The 23,376-nt window shown below is 43.8% G+C and overlaps 1 protein-coding gene across 2 annotated transcripts in view; it reads left to right on the top strand.

Annotated features, from left to right (window-relative positions):
* The window catches only part of ZNF830 (zinc finger protein 830), a 265,393-nt gene that overhangs the window by 174,131 nt on the left and 67,886 nt on the right, over positions 1–23,376 (top strand). For both annotated transcript variants that reach the window (XM_044293923.1, XM_044293924.1), the window contains exon 9: positions 12,615–12,691. In XM_044293923.1, coding sequence (XP_044149858.1) covers positions 12,615–12,691 — 77 coding nt within the window. The remainder of the gene's footprint in view (positions 1–12,614; positions 12,692–23,376) is intronic.

Genomic DNA, 23,376 nt, shown 5'->3' with positions numbered 1-23,376 from the left:
AGCACCTGTCATGATTCCTGAGGTTCTACAATGCCCAAACAGTAGAAAACCCCCACAAATGAACCCATTTCGGAAAGTAGACACCCTAAGGTATTCGCTGATGGGCATAGTGAGTTCATAGAACTTTTTATTTTTTGTCACAAGTTAGCGGAAAATGATGATTTTATTTTTTTTATTTTTTCTTACAAAGTCTCATATTCCACTAACTTGCGACAAAAAATAAAAAATTCTAGGAACTCGCCATGCCCCTCACGGAATACCTTGGGGTGTCTTCTTTCCAAAATGGGGTCACTTGTGGCGTAGTTATACTGCCCTGGCAATTTAGGGGCCCAAATGTGTGAGAAGTACTTTGCAATCAAAATCTGTAAAAAATGACCGGTGAAATCCGAAAGGTGCACTTTGGAATATGTGCCCCTTTGCCCACCTTGGCATCAAAAAAGTGTCACACATCTGGTATCGCCGTACTCAGGAGAAGTTGGGGAATGTGTTTTGGGGTGTCATTTTACATATACCCATGCTGGGTGAGAGAAATATCTTGGCAAAAGACAACTTTTCCCATTTTTTTAATACAAAGTTGGCATTTGACCAAGATATTTTTCTCACCCAGCATGGGTATATGTAAAATGACACCCCAAAACACATTCCCCAACTTCTCCTGAGTGCGGCGATACCAGATGTGTCACACTTTTTTGCTGCCAAGGTGGGCAAAGGGGCACATATTCCAAAGTGCACCTTTCGGATTTTGCAGGGCATTTTTTACACATTTTGATTGCAAAGTTCTTCTCACACATTTGGGCACCTAAATTGCCAGGGCAGTATAACTACGCCACAAGTGACCCCATTTTGGAAAGAAGACACCCCAAGGTATTCCGTGAGGGGCATGGCGAGTTCCTAGAATTTTTTATTTTTTGTCGCAAGTTAGTGGAATATGAGACTTTGTAAGGAAAAAAGAAAAAAAAAGAAAAATCATCATTTTCCGCTAACTTGTGACAAAAAATAAAAAATTCTAGGAACTCGCCGTGCCCCTCACGGAATACCTTGGGGTGTCTTCTTTCCAAAATGGGGTCACTTGTGGCGTAGTTATACTGCCCTGGCAATTTAGGGGCCCAAATGTGTAAGAAGTACCTTGCAATCAAAATGTGTAAAAAATGGCCTGCGAAATCCGAAAGGTGCACTTTGGAATATGTGCCCCTTTGCCCACCTTGGCTGCAAAAAAGTGTCACACATGTGGTATCGCCGTACTCAGGAGAAGTTGGGCAATGTGTTTTGGGGGGTCATTTTACATATACCCATGCTGGGTGAGAGAAATATCTTGGCAAAAGACAACTTTCCCATTTTTTTATACAAAGTTGGCATTTGACCAAGATATTTTTCTCACCCAGCATGGGTATATGTAAAATGACACCCCAAAACACATTCCCCAACTTCTCCTGAGTACGGCGATACCACATGTGTGACACTTTTTTGCAGCCTAGATGCGCAAAGGGGCCCAAATTCCTTTTAGGAGGGCATTTTTAGACATTTGGATCCCAGACTTCTTCTCACACTTTCGGGCCCCTAAAAAGCCAGGGCAGTATAAATACCCCACATGTGATCCCACTTTGGAAAGAAGACACCCCAAGGTATTCAATGAGGGGCATGGCGAGTTCCTAGAATTTTTTATTTTTTTTGCATAAGTTAGCGGATATTGATTTTTTTTTTTAGTTTTTTTCTCACAAAGTCTCACTTTCCGCTAACTTAGGACAAAAATTTAAATCTTTCATGGACTCAATATGCCCCTCACGGAATACCTTGGGGTGTCTTCTTTCCGAAATGGGGTCACATGTGGGGTATTTATACTGCCCTGGCTTTTTAGGGGCCCTAAAGCGTGAGAAGAAGTCTGGAATATAAATGTCTAAAAATGTTTACGCATTTGGATTCCGTGAGGGGTATGGTGCGTCCATGTGAGATTTTATTTTTTGACACAAGTTAGTAGAATATGAGACTTTGTAAGAAAAAACAAAAACAAACAAAAAATTTCCGCTAACTTGTGCCAAAAAAAATGTCTGAATGGATCAATGACAGGGGGGTGATCAATGACAGGGGGGTGATCACCCATATAGACTCCCTGATCACCCCCCTGTCAATGATCACCCCCCCTGTAAGGCTCCATTCAGACATCCGCATGATTTTTTACGGATCCATGGATACATGGATCGGATCCACAAAACACATGCGGGCGTCTGAATGGAGCCTTACAGGGGGGTTATCAATGACAGGGGGTGATCAGGGTAATCAGGGTGATCACCCCCCCTGTAAGGCTCCATTCAGACATCCGCATGATTTTTTACGGATCCATGGATACATGGATCGGATCCACAAAGCACATGCGGACGTCTGAATGGAGCCTTACAGGGGGGTTATCAATGACAGGGGGTGATCAGGGTAATCAGGGTGATCACCCCCCTGTCACTGATCACCCCCCCTGTAAAGCTCCATTCAGACATCCGCATGATTTTTTACGGATCCATGGATACATGGATCGGATCCACAAAACACATGTGGACGTCTGAATGGAGCCTTACAGGGGGGTTATCAATGACAGGGGGTGATCAGGGTAATCAGGGTGATCACCTCCCTGTCACTGATCACCCCCCCCTGTAAGGCTCCATTCAGACATCCGCATGATTTTTTACGGATCCATGGATACATGGATCGGATCCACAAAACACATGCGGACGTCTGAATGGAGCCTTACAGGGGGGTTATCAATGACAGGGGGTGATCAGGGTGATCACCCCCCTGTCACTGATCACCCCCCCTGTAAGGCTCCATTCAGACATCCGCATGATTTTTTACGGATCCATGGATACATGGATCGGATCCACAAAACACATGCGGACGTCTGAATGGAGCCTTACAGGGGGGTCATCAATGACAGGGGGTGATCAGGGTAATCAGGGTGATCACCTCCCTGTCACTGATCACCCCCCCTGTAAGGCTCCATACAGACATCCGCATGATTTTTTACGGATCCATGGATACATGGATCGGATCCACAAATCGCATGCGGACGTCTGAATGGAGCCTTACAGGGGGGTTATCAATGACAGGGGGGTGATCAGGGAGTGTATATGGGTGATCACCCGCCTGTCATTGATCACCCCCTGTAAGGCTCCATTCAGACGTCCGCATGTGTTTTGCGGATCTGATCCATGTATCCATGGATCCGTAAAAATCATGCGGACGTCTGAATGGAGCCTTACAGGGGGGGTGATCAATGACAGGGGGGTGATCAGTGAGTGTATATGGGTGATCACCCGCCTGTCATTGATCACCCCCCTGTAAGGCTCCATTCAGACGTCTGTATGCTTTTTGCGGATCCGATCCATGTATCTGTGGATCCGTAAAAATCATACGGACGTCTGAACGGAGCCTGACAGGGGGGTGATCAATGACAGGGGGGTGATCAATGACAGGGGGGTGATCAATGACAGGGCGGTGATCAGGGAGTTTATATGGGGTGATCATGGGTGATCAGGGGTTTATAAGGGGTTAATAAGTGACGGGGGGGGGGGGGGTGTAGTGTAGTGTAGTGTGGTGTTTGGTGCGACTGTACTGACCTACCTGAGTCCTCTGGTGGTCGATCCTAACAAAAGGGACCACCAGAGGACCAGGTAGGAGGTATATTAGATGCTGTTATGAAAACAGCGTCTAATATACCTGTTAGGGGTTAAAAAATTCGGATCTCCAGTCTGCCAGCGAGCGATCGCCGCTGGCAGGCTGGAGATCCACTCGCTTACCTTCCGTTCCTGTGAGCGCGCGCGCCTGTGTGAGCGCGTTCACAGGAAATCCCGGCCCTCGCGAGATGACGCGTATATGCGTCGTTGAGCGCAGGGCTGCCACCTCCGGACCGCACATCTGCGTTAGGCGGTCCGGAGGTGGTTAAATCAAATACTTGATACTTCACAGTAAAAATAAATTATGCAGTTCAGTGGTCACTTCTGGTACATTTAAATACACCTATGCAATACACCCGGCCGTCACCCCCATAAAAATGCCTATTCTTGTCCGCAATTGTGGACAAGAATAGGACATGCTCCATTTTCTTGCAGAGCTGTGGATCGGAAGATTGGGGGCACGCTCCGGAAATGCGGATGCAGAGAGGCACATAGAAACATAGAATGTGTTGGCAGATAAGAACTATTTGGCCCATCTAGTCTACCCAATTTAATTAATACTATGAATAGCCCTTTGCCCTATTCTATATGAAGGATGGCCTTATGCCTATCCCATGCATGCTTAAACTCCTTCACCATTTGCAGCTACCACTTCTTCAGGAAGGCTATTCCATGCATCCACTACTCTCTCAGTAAAGTAATACTTCCTGATATTACTTTTAAACCTTTACCCCTCTAACTTAAAACGATGTCCTCTTAAAGCTATACATGTTATGGTCCTTTCCTGGTAAGTTTTATTCTGTAATCCATGTACTAGTTTAGTAGCTCTTCTCTGAACTCTCTCCAAAGTATCAATATTCTTCTGGAGATATGGTCTCCAGTACTCAGCACAATACTCCAAATGAGGTCTCGCTAGTGCTCTGTAGAGTGGCATGAGCACCTCCCTCTTTCTACTAGTAATGCCTCTCCCTATACACCCAAGCATTCTGCTACCATTTCCTGCTGCTCTATGACATTGTCTGCCTACCTTTTACGGCCCCATGCACACGGCCGTTGTTCACAGCCGTGTGCGGGCCGTGGAACCCCGGCCTGGATCCCTCCTGAGAGCAGGAGCGCACGGCGTCACTGGTTGCTATGACGCCGTGCGCTCCCTGCTGCCGGCACAGTACAGTAATACACTGGTATAGATCGTACCAGTGTATTACTGTACTGTGCCGGCAGCAGGGAGCGCACGGCGTCATAGCAACCAGTGACGCCGTGCGCTCCTGCTCTCAGGAGGGATCCAGGCCGCGGTTCCACGGCCCGCACACGGCTGTGAACAACGGCCGTGTGCATGGGGCCTAAGTCTTCTGAAATAATGATCCCTAAATCCCTTTGCTCAGATACTGAGGTTAGGACTGTATCACTGATTTCATATTCTGCTCTTGGTCTTCTACTCCCCAGGTGCATTATCTTGCACTTATCGTTGTTAAATTTTAGTTGCCAGATTTTTGACCATTCCTCTAGTTTTCCTTAAATCCTTTTCCATTTGGTGTATCCCTCCAGGAACATCAACCCTGTTACACATTTATGTGTCATGATCAAAAAGACACACCTTGCCATCAAGGCCTTCTGCAATTTTGCTGATAAAGATATTAAACAATATGGGTCCCAGAACAGATCCCTGAGGTACCCCACTGGTAATAAGACCATGGTCTGAATATACTCCATTGACTACAACCCTCTGTTGTCTGTCCCTCAGCCACTGGCCTAATCCATTCAACAATATGGGAGTCCAAGCACAAAGACTGCAATTTATTGATAAGCGATGTCTACTCCACCATCTATTTTAGTCACCCAATCAAAAAAAATCAATAAGATTAATTTGACATGATCTCCCTGAAGTAAACCCATGCTGTTTTTCATCTTTCAATCCATGGGATTTTAGATGTTCCACAATTTTTCCTTAAAAGATTTTATTTTATTTTTTTGACTATTGGATTTTGGTGATTAATATCACCTTGTTGGACTTGTTTTAATTTTTGATTGTTTAATACAGGGAGTGCAGAATTATTAGGCAAGTTGTATTTTTGAGGATTAATTTTATTATTGAACAACAACCATGTTCTCAATGAACCCAAAAAACTCATTAATATCAAAGCTGAATATTTTTGGAAGTAGTTTTTAGTTTGTTTTTAGTTTTAGCTATTTTAGGGGGATATCTGTGTGTGCAGGTGACTATTACTGTGCATAATTATTAGGCAACTTAACAAAAAACAAATATATACCCATTTCAATTATTTATTTTTACCAGTGAAACCAATATAACATCTCAACATTCACAAATATACATTTCTGACATTCAAAAACAAATCAGTGACCAATATAGCCACCTTTCTTTGCAAGGACACTCAAAAGCCTGCCATCCATGGATTCTGTCAGTGTTTTGATCTGTTCACCATCAACATTGCGTGCAGCAGCAACCACAGCCTCCCAGACACTGTTCAGAGAGGTGTACTGTTTTCCCTCCTTGTAAATCTCACATTTGATGATGGACCACAGGTTCTCAATGGGGTTCAGATCAGGTGAACAAGGAGGCCATGTCATTAGATTTTCTTCTTTTATATCCTTTATGGCCAACCACGCTGTGGAGTACTTGGACGCGTGTGATGGAGCATTGTCCTGCATGAAAATCATGTTTTTCTTGAAGGATGCAGACTTCTTCCTGTACCACTGCTTGAAGAAGGTGTCTTCCAGAAACTGGGAGTTGAGCTTGACTCCATCCTCAACCCGAAAAGGCCCCACAAGCTCATCTTTGATGATACCAACCCAAACCGTCCACCTTGCTGGCGCCTGAGTCGGACTGGAGCTCTCTGCCCTTTACCAATCCAGCCACGGGCCCATCCATCTGGCCCATCCAGACTCACTCTCATTTCATCAGTCCATAAAACCTTTGAAAAATCAGTCTTGAGATATTTCTTGGCCCAGTCTTGACGTTTCAGCTTGTGTGTCTTGTTCAGTGGTGGTCGTCTTTCAGCCTTTCTTACCTTGGCCATGTCTCTGAGTATTGCACACCTTGTTCTTTTGGGCACTCCAGTGATGTTGCAGCTCTGAAATATGGCCAAACTGGTGGCAAGTGGCATCTTGGCAGCTGCACGCTTGACTTTTCTCAGTTCATGGGCAGTTATTTTGCGCCTTGGTTTTTCCACACGCTTCTTGCGACCCTGTTGACTATTTTGAATGAAACGCTTGATTGTTCGATGATCACGCTTCAGGAGCTTTGCAATTTTAAGAGTGCTGCATCCCTCTGCAAGATATCTCACTATTTTTGACTTTTCTGAGCCTGTCAAGTCCTTCTTTTGACCCATTTTGCCAAAGGAAAGGAAGTTGCCTAATAATTATGCACACCTGATATAGGGTGTTGATGTCATTAGACCACACCCCTTCTCATTATAGAGATGCACATCACCTAATATGCTTACTTGGTATTAGGCTTTTGAGCCTATACAGCTTGGAGTAAGACAACATGCATAAAGAGGATGATGTGGTCAAAATACTAATTTGCCTAATAATTCTGCACTCCCTGTAAATAACCCCTAAAAGCCCAATTTTTGTCCCCAATATTGGCTATTGTTACCTGAGATTAAAATCGGGTTGCTAGGCATCCACGTCTACCAGTTTGCTCAGAGAAAGACGGGGGATGCACAAGCAGGCTGTACTCCTGCCTGCGTGCACGCTCACATTACTGGCCAGTTGTAAGGGAATGGATAAAAAGCCAGGCCCTCCCTGGCAGCTGGTAAGTGCCTGGGCTGTGTACACTTTCCCACATCCCTGCACTTGGCAGACACTCCCTCAGCAGTGCTGGAGAATGGGGGCTGGAGCAGGAGCCGCTTATCAACATGTGGTGAGAGGAGAGCTTGGAGGACTACAGGCTTCAGTCAGACCCGGGAACTTCACTGCAGGACCCCCCTATTGAGGAGCCAACCCGGAAGGAGACCATTTTAGATTTAGTATTCACAAATTGGAATTTGGTATCTGATATTACTGTAGGGGAAAGCTTTGGCTCTAGTGATCACCAGTCAATGTGTTTTACATTAGGCTTGTTAGTAAAAGCAAAAAAAAATTAAAAGATAGCATTTAGTAATTGTAATATATTATAATTGCTAAATGCTATCTTTTTGGGTTTTTTTTGCTTTTACTTCCGAGCCTAATGCAATATCTGTTACCTTCAATTGTGGCAATTTTAAGTAGTCCCATTTCTCCTGGACTCCATTAAAACTGTTCCAGTGTGATAGGGACTTGTATACCACTAATCTAATTTTGGAAAAGTCAGTTTTTCTAAAATCTAAAACTTTTGTTTTTGTGTGGTGTGACTTAGTCACTTTATTTATAGTAAACCACATTGACTGGTGATCACTAGATCCAAAGCTTTCCCCTATAGTAATATCATACCAAATTCCCAATTGTGAATACTAAATCTAAAATGGTCTCCTTCCGGGTTGTCTCCTCAACTACTTGCTGTAGAGATAATCCCAGTAGGGAATTTAGAATATCTGTACTCCTGGCAGAACTAGATATTTTGGTTTTCCAGTTTACATCAGGAAGATTAAAGTCTACCATAATGATAACTTCCTCCTTCAATGTCATTTTAGCCATTTCCTCAACTAGTAGATCATCTTTGACTTGGCCAGGTGGTCTGTATATCACACCGACACGAGTTACCTTTATGATTATCAACCTGCAACATAACCCAAACTGGCTCTAAATTGGTCTCGCTAACTTGTATTAAATTAGATTTGATGCCATCTTTCACATACAGGGCCACCCCTCCCCCTTTCTTGCCTTCTCTGTCTTTCCTATATAGAGGGAACCCTGGTATTGTTATATCCCAGTCATTACTGTCATTGAACCTTGTCTCACTAACAGCCACTAAATCTATATTCTCAGATGCAATCAAGGTAGACTCAAGGTCATTGATCTTATTCCCTAAACTGCGAGCATTTGTAGACAAGACTCTGAGCTTGTCATTTCTTAACCTATGTGCTACTGGCATTGTTCCGGGAGGCAGTCGGACTGATGGATTATCACTCTTTTGCCCCCTTTTCCTAGTTTAAATGCTCTTTAGCGAATACTTTGAACTGTTCACTGAGGACATTCGTTCCCTTGAGAGAAAGATGCAAACCATCTTTCTTGTACAGTTCTTTTCCATTCCAACTAGAGCTAACATGAGACACAAAGCCAGAACCTTGCAGACACCATTCACCAAGCCATACATTGACTTCCTTAATGCGCATCTGCCTGTCATGCTGAAGGTTATGCACAGTCAAAACTGCAGAGAATGAAACAGTTGATGCAACCTCCTGTATATTATTACCAAGTGTGTGAAAAGCTTCCTTCACCTTTGAAACCTCATTGCAAGCCAGATCATTTGTCCCAAGATGGACAATAACCTCCATCTCCCTTTCCTGCTTTGCTTGCTTAACAATACTAAGGATAAGTAGTCTGTCCCTGCTAGTGGTAGCACCAGGGAGACATCTCACAAAACCATTTTCCTCAAACTTCACACCTCTTATGATAGAATCGCCCACCAACAGCTGCTCACTATCAGTCCTCACCTTATTCTTTTTGTCTCTGGCTGCAGTTTTGCATAACTTAGGCATAGGAGATGATTTTTTCCTTACCCACTGTACCTGAGCCATCCTCCATGTTGCTCTTGCACTCTGAAAATGCTGCAAATACTGCGGGACATGTCTTCTATCAACAACTCTTAGTCTACCAGAACCTACAGTAACCCATCTTCCATTTCTAGGGGGCCTCTGTGGCAGTGGCATTGCAACATTCCCAGCCTGAGTTTAACAATCTCAGATTTCAAAAATGTGATTTCCTGCTGCATTGCAGAGAGCTGTCTACAGATCAGACAGCATCCAAACCTCCGCAGAGTGGAACATGAAATAAAAGCACAACAATTCCTGCACGGAACCAGGTCTGCAATTTTAAAGAGGGGGAATATTTTAAACAAATTTTACTTTTTTAGATTGTATCCACCTCCAGATTACCTCCTGATTATCTCTAGTGCACTTAGAAGTGCTGCACTTTGAGAATGATGCAAGCTATAATTGGGCAACCTAATACTATGTTGCTATATATACACTGTGAGATGGTGACCGATCTCACACAGGTTAGAGGCAAGTAAGGGGTTGATAGTGTGATCTACACCCCTATTCCACCACAGGTGAGACCAGCTGGAGGTACTCAGGCTGGCATAAAGCACCTCCCAGGGTGTCCGTAAGAGGGGAGTGTGTTGCCCAGCTGAGACCACATTCACAGAGCCTCCAGGCCTCTGTCCATGGGTAAGGCTGAGGGACCACGAGGCTGGGAGCCTGGAAGTGAGCTAAGAAGGCCACACCTAAAACAGTGTGTGAACTGTGAGATATACTTTAGGTGAGTCAGGTTATTATATGTTTAGTTAGAGCCCAGCCGGGCTGGTGTTTGTTTTGTATTATGTTTGCTTTTATTTGGCACCTCAGCAAAAACAAATGTTTGGACCTTAAAACTTGGTGTCCGTGAAGACGTGTGTGAATGTCCCCCGGATAAGAGCTAACCCCCCACAACACACACTCCCACAAAAGCTCCTCCCCAAACAACAAATCTAACGCCCTATGCTCATTTGCAATCGGACAATAGCAAAAACCTTTTCTAACAAATTCCTTGCCTGTTTTGAAGCAGAGTGTCTGAGTAGCCGCCAAAAACGCAGGTGAAGTTCTGCTACAGTTGAAAAGCTCTGTTAGTCTCCTGAATATCTCTAGTGCACTTAAAAATACTGCACTTTGAGAATGATGCAAGCACATGCGTGTTGCTGGCTCCATTCTAAGTATATGCCCCCAATGTCCAAGATGGAGAGCCATATTTCTTCAGTGTGATGACTGGTGGGGTCACTGGATCCCACAAATCAGATATTATTGGCCTAAATTCCAAATGGAATTGATATGTTGTGCAGGTAACATGATGAGTTGAGAAACACAGCAATGTAGAGGTAGCAGGGTAAAGGGGAGACGTTGTCTGTAGTCTTATGTTATGTAGTGCCTTGGAACAAGAGTACTTTGGAGTTTGGACACTGCACATTTGTGGACATTTTCCCCTATTGCTGCTATGCAAAGCCATCAACTCAGTACTTTAGTGTACTTCAAAGGGTTAACGTGCACTGTGATTTATGCCATTGTTTGCATTTATACTGTTGAATTGCATTTTATGATATATCTTTGGGGATTTCTAGCCTGTGCACTGAGAAGCTGGTAATTTTTCACTTATAAGGGATTATACAGAGCAGAGTTTGGAGGGAAAGCCAGACACAGTAAACATTTGACCATCTGCTTTAGCTATGTCAGACAGTTTTTTATGACTGAAAATGAATAGTCCTTCCTATTGACTTATACTGAGGCCCAATACAAGTCTATGGCTGCCTTGAACTGCAACATTGTTTCTGTTGGGCCATGCTTTTCCAGCTTTGCCTCTCCAACTAGAAAACTTTAGATCAGTTAGAAACTGTAAACAGTAGAGCAGTTATAGCCCCTAGTTGTCTGCAGAGAGGGACCAGTCTTTAGTAGGAGAGACTCTGTGACCAGAAGAAGATGCTGAGATGGGAATACTCAGCCCTTTGACCAGGAAGTCAGCCGGATGACTGAGCCACAGACCCTGAGCCACCAGCTCTTTGGCCGAGGTACCAACCTTCTACAAAAGAGAGAGACAGCTGGCTTAGGTCTTTCCTCAGGTTTATTGTTTTGCACTTGACTTCCTCCAGTAAAGAAGCACACTGGTTTACTTCAAACCCTGGCTTTCTGGCCTTATTTCCCATTTGGGTGCATCACGCCTTAACATCATGGATTTTGTATTTTTACTAGAGAAATTCCCCCCTAAAGCGCAGATTTCTCTGTGCGCTTTAAATTCACTATTCTCCACATCGCTGACTTCTCACTACACTTTATGAATGGAGTACAGGCATGAGCACACATTGCTGCTCCTTCCTGTGCCCCTGAGGTTTACTAAATTCTGGCATAGCACATGGGTACACTGTAACCATGTGCTATGCCAGGATTAGCGGAGCGGAGCAGGCTCCTGACTGTGCCTGCTTTGCCAGGCTAAGAGTCCTGCATGTAAGCTTTTAGCTTATCGAAGCAGGTCAGAGGAGGGCACTTACTGTACACACATACAGAGAGTTCTGGATGGTCAAGACAGACAGATACATGCCAAAATCACTGTAGAAAAAGAGCTGCGGTATCTCAAAGCACAGCCATCCCATCACAAATTGGTTTTGCAGTAGCCCCTGTAGTGACCACCTGGACCATAAGAAACCATCTACTTAAAGCACGACTGCACTCACACACCCTACTAGCTCGTTTGCCATTGTCTTCTCATCATTGTCATCAGCAGTTGCACTGGTGCTGCGAGAGAGCCCATTGAAGGCAAACAACAGTGTTCAGTGAAACAATGCTAGAACTGCCATTTTTGGTCACCTCGCCAACCCCAAAAAAATTTAATAAAAAATTGATCGAAAGGTACCATGCATCCCAATATGATATAAGTTATGGATGTGAGAATAGCAACAAAGAGCAGTGTTTTTTTTTTTTTAAAGAGATTTAACCTGTTCCAGACACATGGGGTACCGGTACGGCATGTTGTCCCGGTACTTAAGGACACATGACGTACTGGTACTATGGAGATGCTAAAAAAAAATTGTTTATAAAAAGATAATATAGTGTAAAACTGTTTTATTGTTTGTTTTTGCAGTGGGTATGTGTGAATACAGTCTTAATTGATGGTTGTGTGTTTGGGGGAGTGAGGGGCATAGGCATCTTTGTTTTTACTGCCTTGAGGAAGGATGCAACTACAGTAAAATAGGATGATTTTACAACCACTGAAATTGTCAGAATCATTGGCAAGCCCTATGTGAAATTATATTCTAAAATTTTTGTACTGAAGGTTTCTGAAGCAATTATGGCTGAAGAGGATGAGGAAGGTCGATTGGATCGTCAGATTGACGAAATTGATGAACAAATGTAAGTTTATTATGTATACATATAGTTACATGAAAGGCATAAGCATGCTTACCTACTGGGTGTTATTGGCCAGCCTTTTGAGATTCTCAGAGACTGGCCGAAGGCCAGTTGATCTAATGTTGATAACCGACCCTAGGGATAGTCCACCAATATAAAAAAACAGAGGAACCCCTTTATTTTTATTGTAGTTATCATATCCTACTACAAAAACAGTATAATATTTTAAATTTTAATAACCACTCTCCCCAAAAAATGACTTGGACCTCTTGCACACAAAGTTTAAGTTCTGTTTGTATACGGAACCATTCATTTAATTGGATCCGCAAATAAAACGAAGGTAGTCCGTATGCCTTCCGCTTCTGTTTTTCCGTTCCGTTGAAAGATGGAACATGTCCTATTAGGCCTCTTTCACACAACCATTTTTTCCTGTTTACGGGACGTTTTTTGCGCTCCGTATACGGACCGTATCGGAATAATTCATTTCAATGGTTCCGCAAATAAAAAGGAATGTACTCTGTAGGCATTCAGTTTCCATATTTCCATTCTGTTGGAAGAACATGTCCTATTATTGCCTGCAAATCACATTGCGTGGTTCTATTTAAGTCAATGGGTCCGCAAAAAAAAATGGAACACATACGGAAATGCATCCGTATGTCTTCCATATCCGTTCCGACTTTGCAGAACCATCTATTGAAAATGTTATGCCCAGCCCAATTTTTTCCATGTAATTACTGTATACTGTATATGCCATACCGAAAAATGGAACAGAAACGGAACAAAAAACGGAACAACGGATCCGTGAAAAACGTACCGCAAAACACTGACAAAGCCAAAGTCATGTGAAAGAGGCCTTATTATCCGCATAACATACAAGGATAGTACTGTTCTATCAGGGGCCAGCTGTTCTGTTCTGCAAAAAAAGGAATGCACACGGATGTCATCCGTATTTTTTGCGGACCACAAAATACTGAAAAAGCTGTGCGGTCGTGTGCAAGAGGCCTAATACTCAGATTATCACTACACCATGGGTTTACCAAATCATAACAATCTTATAGGTCACAAAAAGGGGGGGGGGGGGCAGCACATCCCAATACGCAGGTGCACGTTGTTTGTGGCTGCAAATAAACATAGGTCAGCAATGCCCAACCTGTGGCCCTCCATGTAACAGCGGCTGTCGTGCGCTGCTGTTCTCCTGCTTACCGCTGTGGTCCTGGGCGCCGTGTTCAGCGGTGATCGGCTATGTGTGCTTCCCCTTTCACTGCTGCAGTTCTGGGCTCTGTCCTTGCAGGTACTGTTTGTTCTGGGATCCACTCCACAGTTTCCTTTCAGCCTTGGCCAAAGCATGCTTGCTTCTTCTTCCCTACAGCACTTCCTAAAGGGTCGGCGCGCGTCACTTCCTGTGCTTTATTGTTTAGATCATGTGACCTTGCTGACCAATCCTAGCCCTCCTGCATGTATATAAGTGGCTCAGCCCCCTTCCCAGATGCCTGAGTGTCAAGATCCTTGTGTCCTGCAAAGGTTGCTGATTTATTTGCTTGTGTTCTTCTGTACCTGACCCGTGCTTTCTTCCTGGACTCCGTTCCTTGTGTTCCTGGGCTCCACTACCTGTTTGATGCCTGCTTGCCTTGACTCTCCTGTTGCTGAACCGGACTGCCTGCCCTGTGCCGCCTGCCCTGACCTAATGCTTGCTCCTGCACTGTTGATCCTGGTTACATCTTGCATAAAAGATAAGGAAGCAAGCACTCAATTCTATGGCAACACTCAGATTTAATATTGTAAAAATTATTACTTTAAAATGACATCAATAATAAGAATAACACACATTAAGTAAAATGCAATGATTAAAATTACAACGGTCGACCGTGTGCAAACACTAATTCACTGGGCATAATAATATGGGGGGCTCATTCAGCATAAAATGTTTTCCAATAGTGACCTAATAGGGTGGTGAAACCAATAAGTGAATAAACAATAGTGATAAATATAGTGAATTGAACAACCTAAATAACAAAAAGAATCATAAGCATAATAGTGTTGATACGTGATAAATAGTGCAATACTTGAATAAGAGGACACTATTTGGAGTCCTGCGCATACGAGCGCAATGTGCTTCACTTGATACCTGTTGAGAATAAAACCAGTCCGAGTCTGTGGTATAATAACCGCAATGAACGGTACTCCACTGTTAATAATGTTCGTGTAAGCAGATTCTAATAGCAGCTGAGAGCTTACCTCTATCTGGAAAAAGCAGTCAGCGGTCTTGCCTCCTATAGTGATGTATTCAGGATTTCTTTGAAGCGCTGTGAAATCTACTAGAGACGCCGCTCCGTCTTCACAGCTTGCGGGCTCTGACAATCCAGCCCAATCTCGCGATGGTACAAGCGGGACTTCCGTCCGGTCTCTTACGCTCGCTCAGATGGTCAGGGCAGTTCAATTGTCGCAAGTTAGCGGTTCTTCAATATTTCATCTTTAAAGCATGGCCATGCAATGAGTACTTCTTGTGGAGGTATATGCGGAGTGTCTATTTACCCAGACGCGTTTCGGGATATTCCAGTCCCTTCCTCAGTGGTAACTCCTGCACTCCTCACCTCCTCTTTTATAGGCGTCCCTAGGGTACTATGTAAGTCCCGGTTATCATAATCCAGAGTTGGAGTATCCTCAGCACTTTTCCGCCTAGATGCCGTTTTAGTGCGGTTTTGTTGTGGTTTTTTATTCATGGATGCGTTTTTTTGTCCTTTTTATTCTAATTCATATAATCATTCAATAAACCCCATTAGAAATATTAAAAATGGCATACAATTCTTAATACTATAAAAAAAATCATGTTAAAACGCTAAAATGATTTAAAATGCAGCAAAATAATAAATCAAGGAACTTGATGAGTATAGATGGATCAACGACAATATTTTTGAGTTGGCATGGAGATGGTCGGACATGGCTGGGGTCCCAAACCAGAGGGGGGGGGGGGGGTCCCAGCGCCGATGTACGGCCAAGCTTGGGACCCGCCGCCGGGGATGGGGCCCAAGCCTTAAATGAAGCCGAACAGTTCCATGTCAGAATTCAGTCCGAACGGTAGTAAGGAACCGAATTCATATATTTGCCTGGATTCCGCTCTGGACATCTTATAGATGTAGTCCCCTCCTCTCCAGTGTTGATTAATCCTCTCCAGTCCTACAAACATTAGGTTCCCTGGATGGCTATTATGTGTGTCTTTGTAATGTTTTGACAATGAGTGCTTCTCATACCCTTTTTTAATGTTCGAGATCTGTTCTCTAATTCTTGTTTTTAAGGGACATTTCGTGCGTCCTATGTATTGACGATTAAAGGGGCATTGAATCAAATAAATGACCCCTGTCGTATTACAAGAAATACAATCTTCCATTTATATTTATTCTGAGTAGAACAGATCTCTAGGGTTTTCCGTGGCAAATTATTAGATTTACAGCCTATTCACTTTCCACATTTGTAGAAACCCTTCATCTTCATAAAAGAACCTAGATGAATCATCTATCTGCAGTTTTTTTTTCTCTTTAAAAAATTCCTGTCTCTCCTATTGTCTTACATTGATTAGAGCCTGTTCAATTGTTCCTACGATACGGTTTGTCTTCAAAATAGGATTTCATTTTGATGGCCTCTTCCTCAAATTTCGCATCATCCGTGCAATTACGTCTGATACGTCTAAACTGTCCGGTGGGTACGTTGATCAACCACCTCGGGAGATGACAGCTTGAAAAAGGAATAAATTTATTGGTAGCTGTAGGTTTTTGAAAGGTACTACATTTATATCTCCCATCTGATACTTCAATTAATAAGTCTAAGTACTCCATCTTATTTAGAATATTTGAGGTAAAAATAAGGCCTTTGTCATTTATATTCAAACTCTTCAAAAATGCTTCCAATTTGGTTATGTCTTCTTTCCAAATAAAAATATCATCAATATAGCGCTGCCATAGGACCAGGTCCCCCCCCCCCCCCCCCCCCAGTATGGGATCTATGGTGGTCATCTCCCAATCTGCCAAAAATAGATTGGCATAACTGGGGGCGAACCTAGTCCCCATGGCGGTGCCCTGTTGCTGCAGATAGTAATCTCCCTCAAAATAAAAATAATTGTGCTGCAAAATGTATTTAATAGCCTCCACTATAAAATCAATCTGAGTATTTTGTAGAACTGCATCTATAGTCAATTGCCTATATATGGCGTCTAATCCTTGTTGGTGATCGATCACCGTATACAAGGACTGTATATCCAATGTACCCATTATCCAGCTAGGCTCCACCCTCATTTGCTCCAAAATCTCTATAATATGAGTGGTGTCCTTCACATAGGATCGAGACTTCTTCACCAATAGTTGAAGGTGAGTGTCAATATACTTTGACAAATTTGAGGTAATGGAGCCTATGCCGGATACTATCGGCCGTCCGGGGGGGTTTCTACATTTTTGTGGATTTTGGGCAGACAGTAGAAGGCGGGTAGCCTTCCCTGTGTGCCCAATATAAAATCCGCTTCTCGTTGGAGAAGGACCTGATCTTTTAGTCCTTTTTCACACAATTGTCCCAAGAATTAACAAGAATTAAATAAGAAGAATTAAATAAGAAGATAGATAAACTTAAGGAGCAACTAGAGAAAACCCCCAAAAATGACGAATACACGATGTGGCAGGATAGAATCTGCAAAGGATTAGATAAAACAGAGGCAGATATAATAAATAAGAAAACTAAGAAACATATAGGTACTCAGGAAATTAAACAAAGAGAGGGTGCAGGTAAATCTGATATATCTAATACATAGGTTTATAGGAGTGAAGACACAGTGATGAATAGACAGGCTGACAATAGGGAGATACATCATACAATACCAACGAGTAATAGGTATGACCTACTGTCAGAACATCATTTTTTAGATCATACTCCTGCACATCACAAAACTCGGATGAGACACAGGGAAGAATCACCGCGTTATCACCGTCGACAATCGCCCACCCACCATTACAACCTGAGACACAAAAATCCCTCCTCCTCGGAAGCATTATGGGAGATCGAACGAGGAACAAATGCACAACAGCAGATCCCAATATCACAAAACGTCAGAAGAGGTAAAACTACAAGGAGCAAAAGAAAGAGAAATGAGATACAGGAAACATCATTAACATTAACCACTTCAGCCCTGCTAGGTGAAACCCCCTTCATGACCAGAGCACTTTTTACACTTCGGCACTACACTCCTTTCACCGTTTATCGCTCGGTCATGCAACTTACCACCCAAATGAATTTTACCTCCTTTTCTTCTCACTAATGGAGCTTTCATTTGGTGGTATTTTATTGCTGCTGACATTTTTACTTTTTTTGTTATTAATCAAAATGTAACGATTTTTTTGCAAAAAAATGACATTTTTCACTTTCAGATGTAAAATTTTGCAAAAAAAACGACATCCATATATAAATTTTTCGCCAAATTTATTGTTCTACATGTCTTTGATAAAAAAAAATGTTTGGAAAAAAAAAATGGTTTGGGTAAAAGTTATAGCGTTTACAAACTATGGTACAAAAATGTGAATTTCCGCTTTTTGAAACAGCTCTGATTTTCTGAGCACCTGTCATGTTTCCTGAGATTCTACAATGCCCAGACAGTAGAAAAACCCCACAAATGACCCAATTTCGGAAAGTAGACACCCTAAGGTATTCGCTGATGGGCATAGTAAGTTCATAGAACTTTTTATTTTTTGTCACAAGTTAGCGGAAAATGATGATGATTTTTTTATTTTTTATTTTTTCTTACAAAGTCTCATATTCCGCTAACTTGTGACAAAAAATAAAAAATTCTAGGAACTCACAATGCCCCTCACAGAATACCTTGGGGTGTCTTCTTTCCAAAATGGGGTCACTTGTGGGGTAGTTATACTGCCCTGGCAATTTAGGGGCCCTAATGTGTGAGAAGAACTTTGCAATCAAAATGTGTAAAAACTGACCGGTGAAATCCGAAAGGTGCACTTTGGAATATGTGCCCCTTTGCCCACCTTGGCATCAAAAAAGTGTCACACATCTGGTATCGCTGTACTCAGGAGAAGTTGGGGAATGTGTTTTGGGGTGTCATTTTACATATACCCATGCTGGGTGAGAGAAATATCTTGGCAAAAGACAACTTTTCCCATTTTTTTATACAAAGTTGGCATTTGACCAAGATATTTCTCTCACCCAGCATGGGTATATGTAAAATGACACCCCAAAACACATTCCCCAACTTCTCCTGAGTACGGCGATACCAGATGTGTGACACTTTTTTGGAGCCTAGATGCGCAAAGGTGCCCACATTCTCACGCTTTAGGGCCCCTAAAAAGCCAGGGCAGTATAAATACCCCACATGTGACCCCACTTTGGAAAGAAGACACCCCAAGGTATCCAATGAGGGGCCTGGCAAGTTCATAGCAAAAAAAAATTTTTCGCATAAGTTAGTGGAAATTGATTTTTTTTTTGTTTTTTCTCACAAAGTCTCACTTTCCGCTAACTTAGGACAAAAATTTAAATCTTTCATGGACTCAATATGCCCCTCAGCAAATACCTTGGGGTGTCTTATTTCCAAAATGGGGTCAGTTGTGGGGTGTTTGTACTGCCCTGGCATTTGAGGGTCTCCGCAATCATTACATGTATGGCCAGCATTAGGAGTTTCTGCTATTCTCCTTATATTGAGCATACAGGTAATGAGATTTTTTTTTCCGTTCAGCCTCTGGGCTGAAAGAAAAAAATGAACGGCACAGATTTCTTCATTCGCATTGATCAATGTGGATGAAAAAATCTCTGCCAAAAAAAAAAAATGGAGGGGAAAGGCGTCTGCCAGGACATAGGAGCTCCGCCCTACATCCATACCCACTTAGCTCGTATGCCCTGGCAAACCAGATTTCTCCATTCGCATCAATCGATGTGGATGAATAAATCATTGCCGGGATTTTTTTTCTTTTTTTTTTTTTTTTTTCTTTTTTAATATATATACAAAGTGTTTGCCAAAGCATAGGAACGCCGCCTCCTCCTCAGCTCGTATGCCTCGGCAAACGTATCTGTCACTGCAGAGGAGAAAATCCCGTCTTGCAGCGCCGCATACACCGACTTGCGTGTAATCTGACAGCAGCGCAATGCTTCTGTCAGAATGCACATCGGTGCTGCAGCTAGTAGATCGGTTGGTCCACCTGGAAGGTAAAAAGACAAAAAAAAAAAAAGAAAAAACCAGGCCACAACGCAATAATTTTATTAACTTTGGAACAGAACATGTAACTTTAACTTTTTGAACTAAACATTAACCTGTTTGCTTACCTGTTTTTTTTTTTTTTTTTTTTTTTACCTTTATAGAACAAACCTCTCCTTCCCCATGGGTCAATGTGCAAAGCGCAAATCGCCCAAAGATGTGGCGAAGTGCGTTATGCACTTTGTCCCATGTGAAAGGAGACGTTTGCAGCAGCTGTGAGTGAATGGGCCCTAATAGCCCTGTGTGCCTATCCTGGTGAGATGATCCCTATGCTAATAGTGTACCTGTGAGTGGTACTTCCGGAAACACTCTCCAAAGCATAGGGCAGGGTGGTCCGGACAGTCAGGACAGAAATAGCGGGTGTCATGCCTTATTCCACTCCTGCTACAGACACGACATTTTTTTCGGGGTGGCGGTCGGTTTGAGGTACCAGCAACGACACTGGGGAAGTATCGCTCGTGTAGACGGCTAACTACACTGGTGGATGGGGCCACGGAACCTCCTGGATACAGGAGGTTCGCGATGATCTCTTCCTGAAATTTTGAGGAAGGATCCAGTTCTCCCAGCCTTACTGTAGAGAACAAAACTATTGTACAGAGCCAATTAAATTAAATATACAGACACCTTCTTATACCAGCGTCTGGTGCGTCGGGAAACTAAATATGGAGCCAACATCTGGTCATTGAAGTCGACCCCTCCCATGTGGAGGTTATAGTCGTGGACTGAGAGGGGCTTTTCAATGACACGGGTTGCTCGCTCAATTTGGATTGTCGTGTCTGCGTGAATGGAGGAGAGCATTTAAACGTCACGCTTGTCTCTCCATTTCACCGCGAGCAGTTCTTCGTTACACAGTGCGGCCCTCTGCCCCCTTGCAAGACGGGTGGTAACGAGCCGTTGGGGGAAGCCCGCGCGACTAGTTCGCGCAGTACCACAGGCGCCAATCCGTTCTAGAAACAAATGCCTAAAGAGGGCCACACTTGTGTAAAAATTGTCCACATAAAGATGGTACCCCTTGCCGAATAAGGGTTACACCAAGTCCCAAACTGTCTTCCCACTGCTCCCCAGGTAGTCAGGGCAACCGACCGGCTCCAGGGTCTGATCTTTTCCCTCATAGACCCGAAATTTGTGGGTATAGCCTGTGGCCCTTTCACAGAGCTTATACAATTTGACCCCATACCGGGCGCGCTTGCTTGGGATGTATTGTTTGAAGCCAAGGCGCCCGGTAAAATGTATTAGGGACTCGTCTATGCAGATGTTTTGCTCTGGGGTATAAATATCTGCAAATTTCAGGTTGAACTGGTCTATAAGGGGCCGAATTTTGTGGAGCCGGTCAAAAGCAGGGTGGCCTCTGGGACGGGAGGTGCTGTTATCACTAAAGTGCAGGAAACGTAGGATGGTCTCAAATCGTGTCCTGGACATAGCAGCAGAGAACATGGGCATGTGATGAATTGGGTTCGTGGACCAATATGACCGCAATTCATGCTTTTTTGTTAGGCCCATGTTGAGGAGGAGGCCCAGAAAAGTTTTAATTTCGGAAACTTGGACTGGTTTCCACCGGAAAGACTGGGCATAAGAGCTTCCCGGGTTAGTGGTTATAAATTGTGTGGCATATCTGTTTGTTTCGGCCACAACTAAGTCTAAAAGCTCCGCAGTCAAGAACAGCTCAAAAAATCCCAGGGCCGAACCGATCTGAGCTGTCTCAACCCGAACTCCAGACTGGGCAGTGAAAGGGAAAACTACAGGTGCGGCTGAAGTTGGGGACTGCCAATCAGGGTTTGCCAGCACCTCAGGGATTCTAGGGGCTCTACGGGCACGTCTTTGCGGTGGATGCGACGGGGTCACTACTGCTCGTGCCACCGTACCAGCTTCAACTGCCCTTCTGGTGCTCGCTACTTCACCAGGTTGTACGGCAGTGCTGGTACTAGGTCCAGGAAGGGCTGGGCTGCTGGTGTATGCCTCACCACGTAATCCGACAGCACCAGCCCCACTCTGCTGCTCTTGAAGCGGATCCTGCGCAACCTGCGGTCTAGCGACACGGGGCCGGGTACGCCTGCTGCTATCAGGGACCTCAACCTCCTCGTCCGAACTTTGGGTCAGAGAGCCACTGCTTTCTACAGGTTCGTATTCTGACCCGCTGGATTCATCAGATGAGGGTTCCCACTCCTCATCCGACTGGGTCAGAAGCCTGTAGGCCTCTTCAGAAGAATACCCCCTGTTAGACATGTGGGCAACTTAATTTAGGGGTATTCCCTGAGACTACCCAAGAAAAAAAAAGCAAGCCTGTCTTACAAAGGGGAGGCTAGCGAAGTACCGGAGGCCGCTGCTGTTGATAAAAAATATCAAAACTGATTTTTTTATCGCCGCAGTGCGTGTAAAGTGAATGTGCAGTGATCAAAAAAATAATAATTTTTTGTCACTACGGTGGGGCGGGCGTGGGCGAACGCACGTGTGGGCGACCGATCAGGCCTGATCGGGCAAACACTGCGTTTTGGGTGGAGGGCGAACTAAAGTGACATTAGTACTATTATAGATCTGACCGTGATCAGTTTTGATCACTTTCAGATACTATAAAAGTACAAATGCTGATTAGCGATACGCTAATCAGCGAATAATGGACTGCGGTGCGGTGGGCTGGGCGCTAACTGATCGCTAACTACCTAACCAAGGGACCTAAACTATACCTAAAACCTAACGGTCAATACCAGTGAAAAAAAAAAAAGTGACAGTTTGCACTGATCACTTTTTTTCCTTTTCACTAGTGATTGACAGGGGCAAGAAGGGGTGATCAAAGGGTTAATTGGGTGCTGGGAGGTGATCTGGGGGCTAAGTGTAGTGTAGTGGGTACTCACAGTAATGATGTGCTCCTCTGCTCCTCTCCTGGAACCAACCGACCAAAAGAAGGAGCAGAGGAGCACAGCAGCCATATAACCCCATCATATTTACTAATATGATGGGTTATGTGGCTTCTGATTGGTTTTTTTGAAAATCAACAACCTGCCAGCCAATGATCGTGGCCGGCAGGTTCATGACGAACTTCTTCTTTGAATTTTGCCGGCCCGCGATGCGCATGCGCGGGCCGGCATACCCGGAAATCTCGCGTCTCGCGAGAGGACGCACCGGCGCGTCCACCCAGAACAGCACGACCGCCGCGAAGACGCAATCCTGCGTACGGCGGTCGTGAGGAGGTTAAATAAGAATGTTATTTCAAATCTCAGCTCAGCTACACTCACAGAACCACAAGTTTCTCTATTGAGTAAGGGTTTAAAATATGCCCCACTGTCCAAATAGACAAATTCTCTACATATATAGGGATACAGAAATTCATCAGAAAGCTCTGCCTGAAGAAACATTTTATTAAAAACCCATTAGAAACTGCAAAGAGTCAGCCGACCAATTTGTTCCAGTGCACTACTCTTAGGAACAAATCAAAAATGTACCCACTCAATGAAAT

This window comes from Bufo gargarizans, chromosome 5 (assembly GCF_014858855.1).
Source record: "Bufo gargarizans isolate SCDJY-AF-19 chromosome 5, ASM1485885v1, whole genome shotgun sequence".
Taxonomy (NCBI): domain Eukaryota; kingdom Metazoa; phylum Chordata; class Amphibia; order Anura; family Bufonidae; genus Bufo; species Bufo gargarizans.
This window is presented reverse-complemented; position numbering and strand designations above follow the sequence as displayed.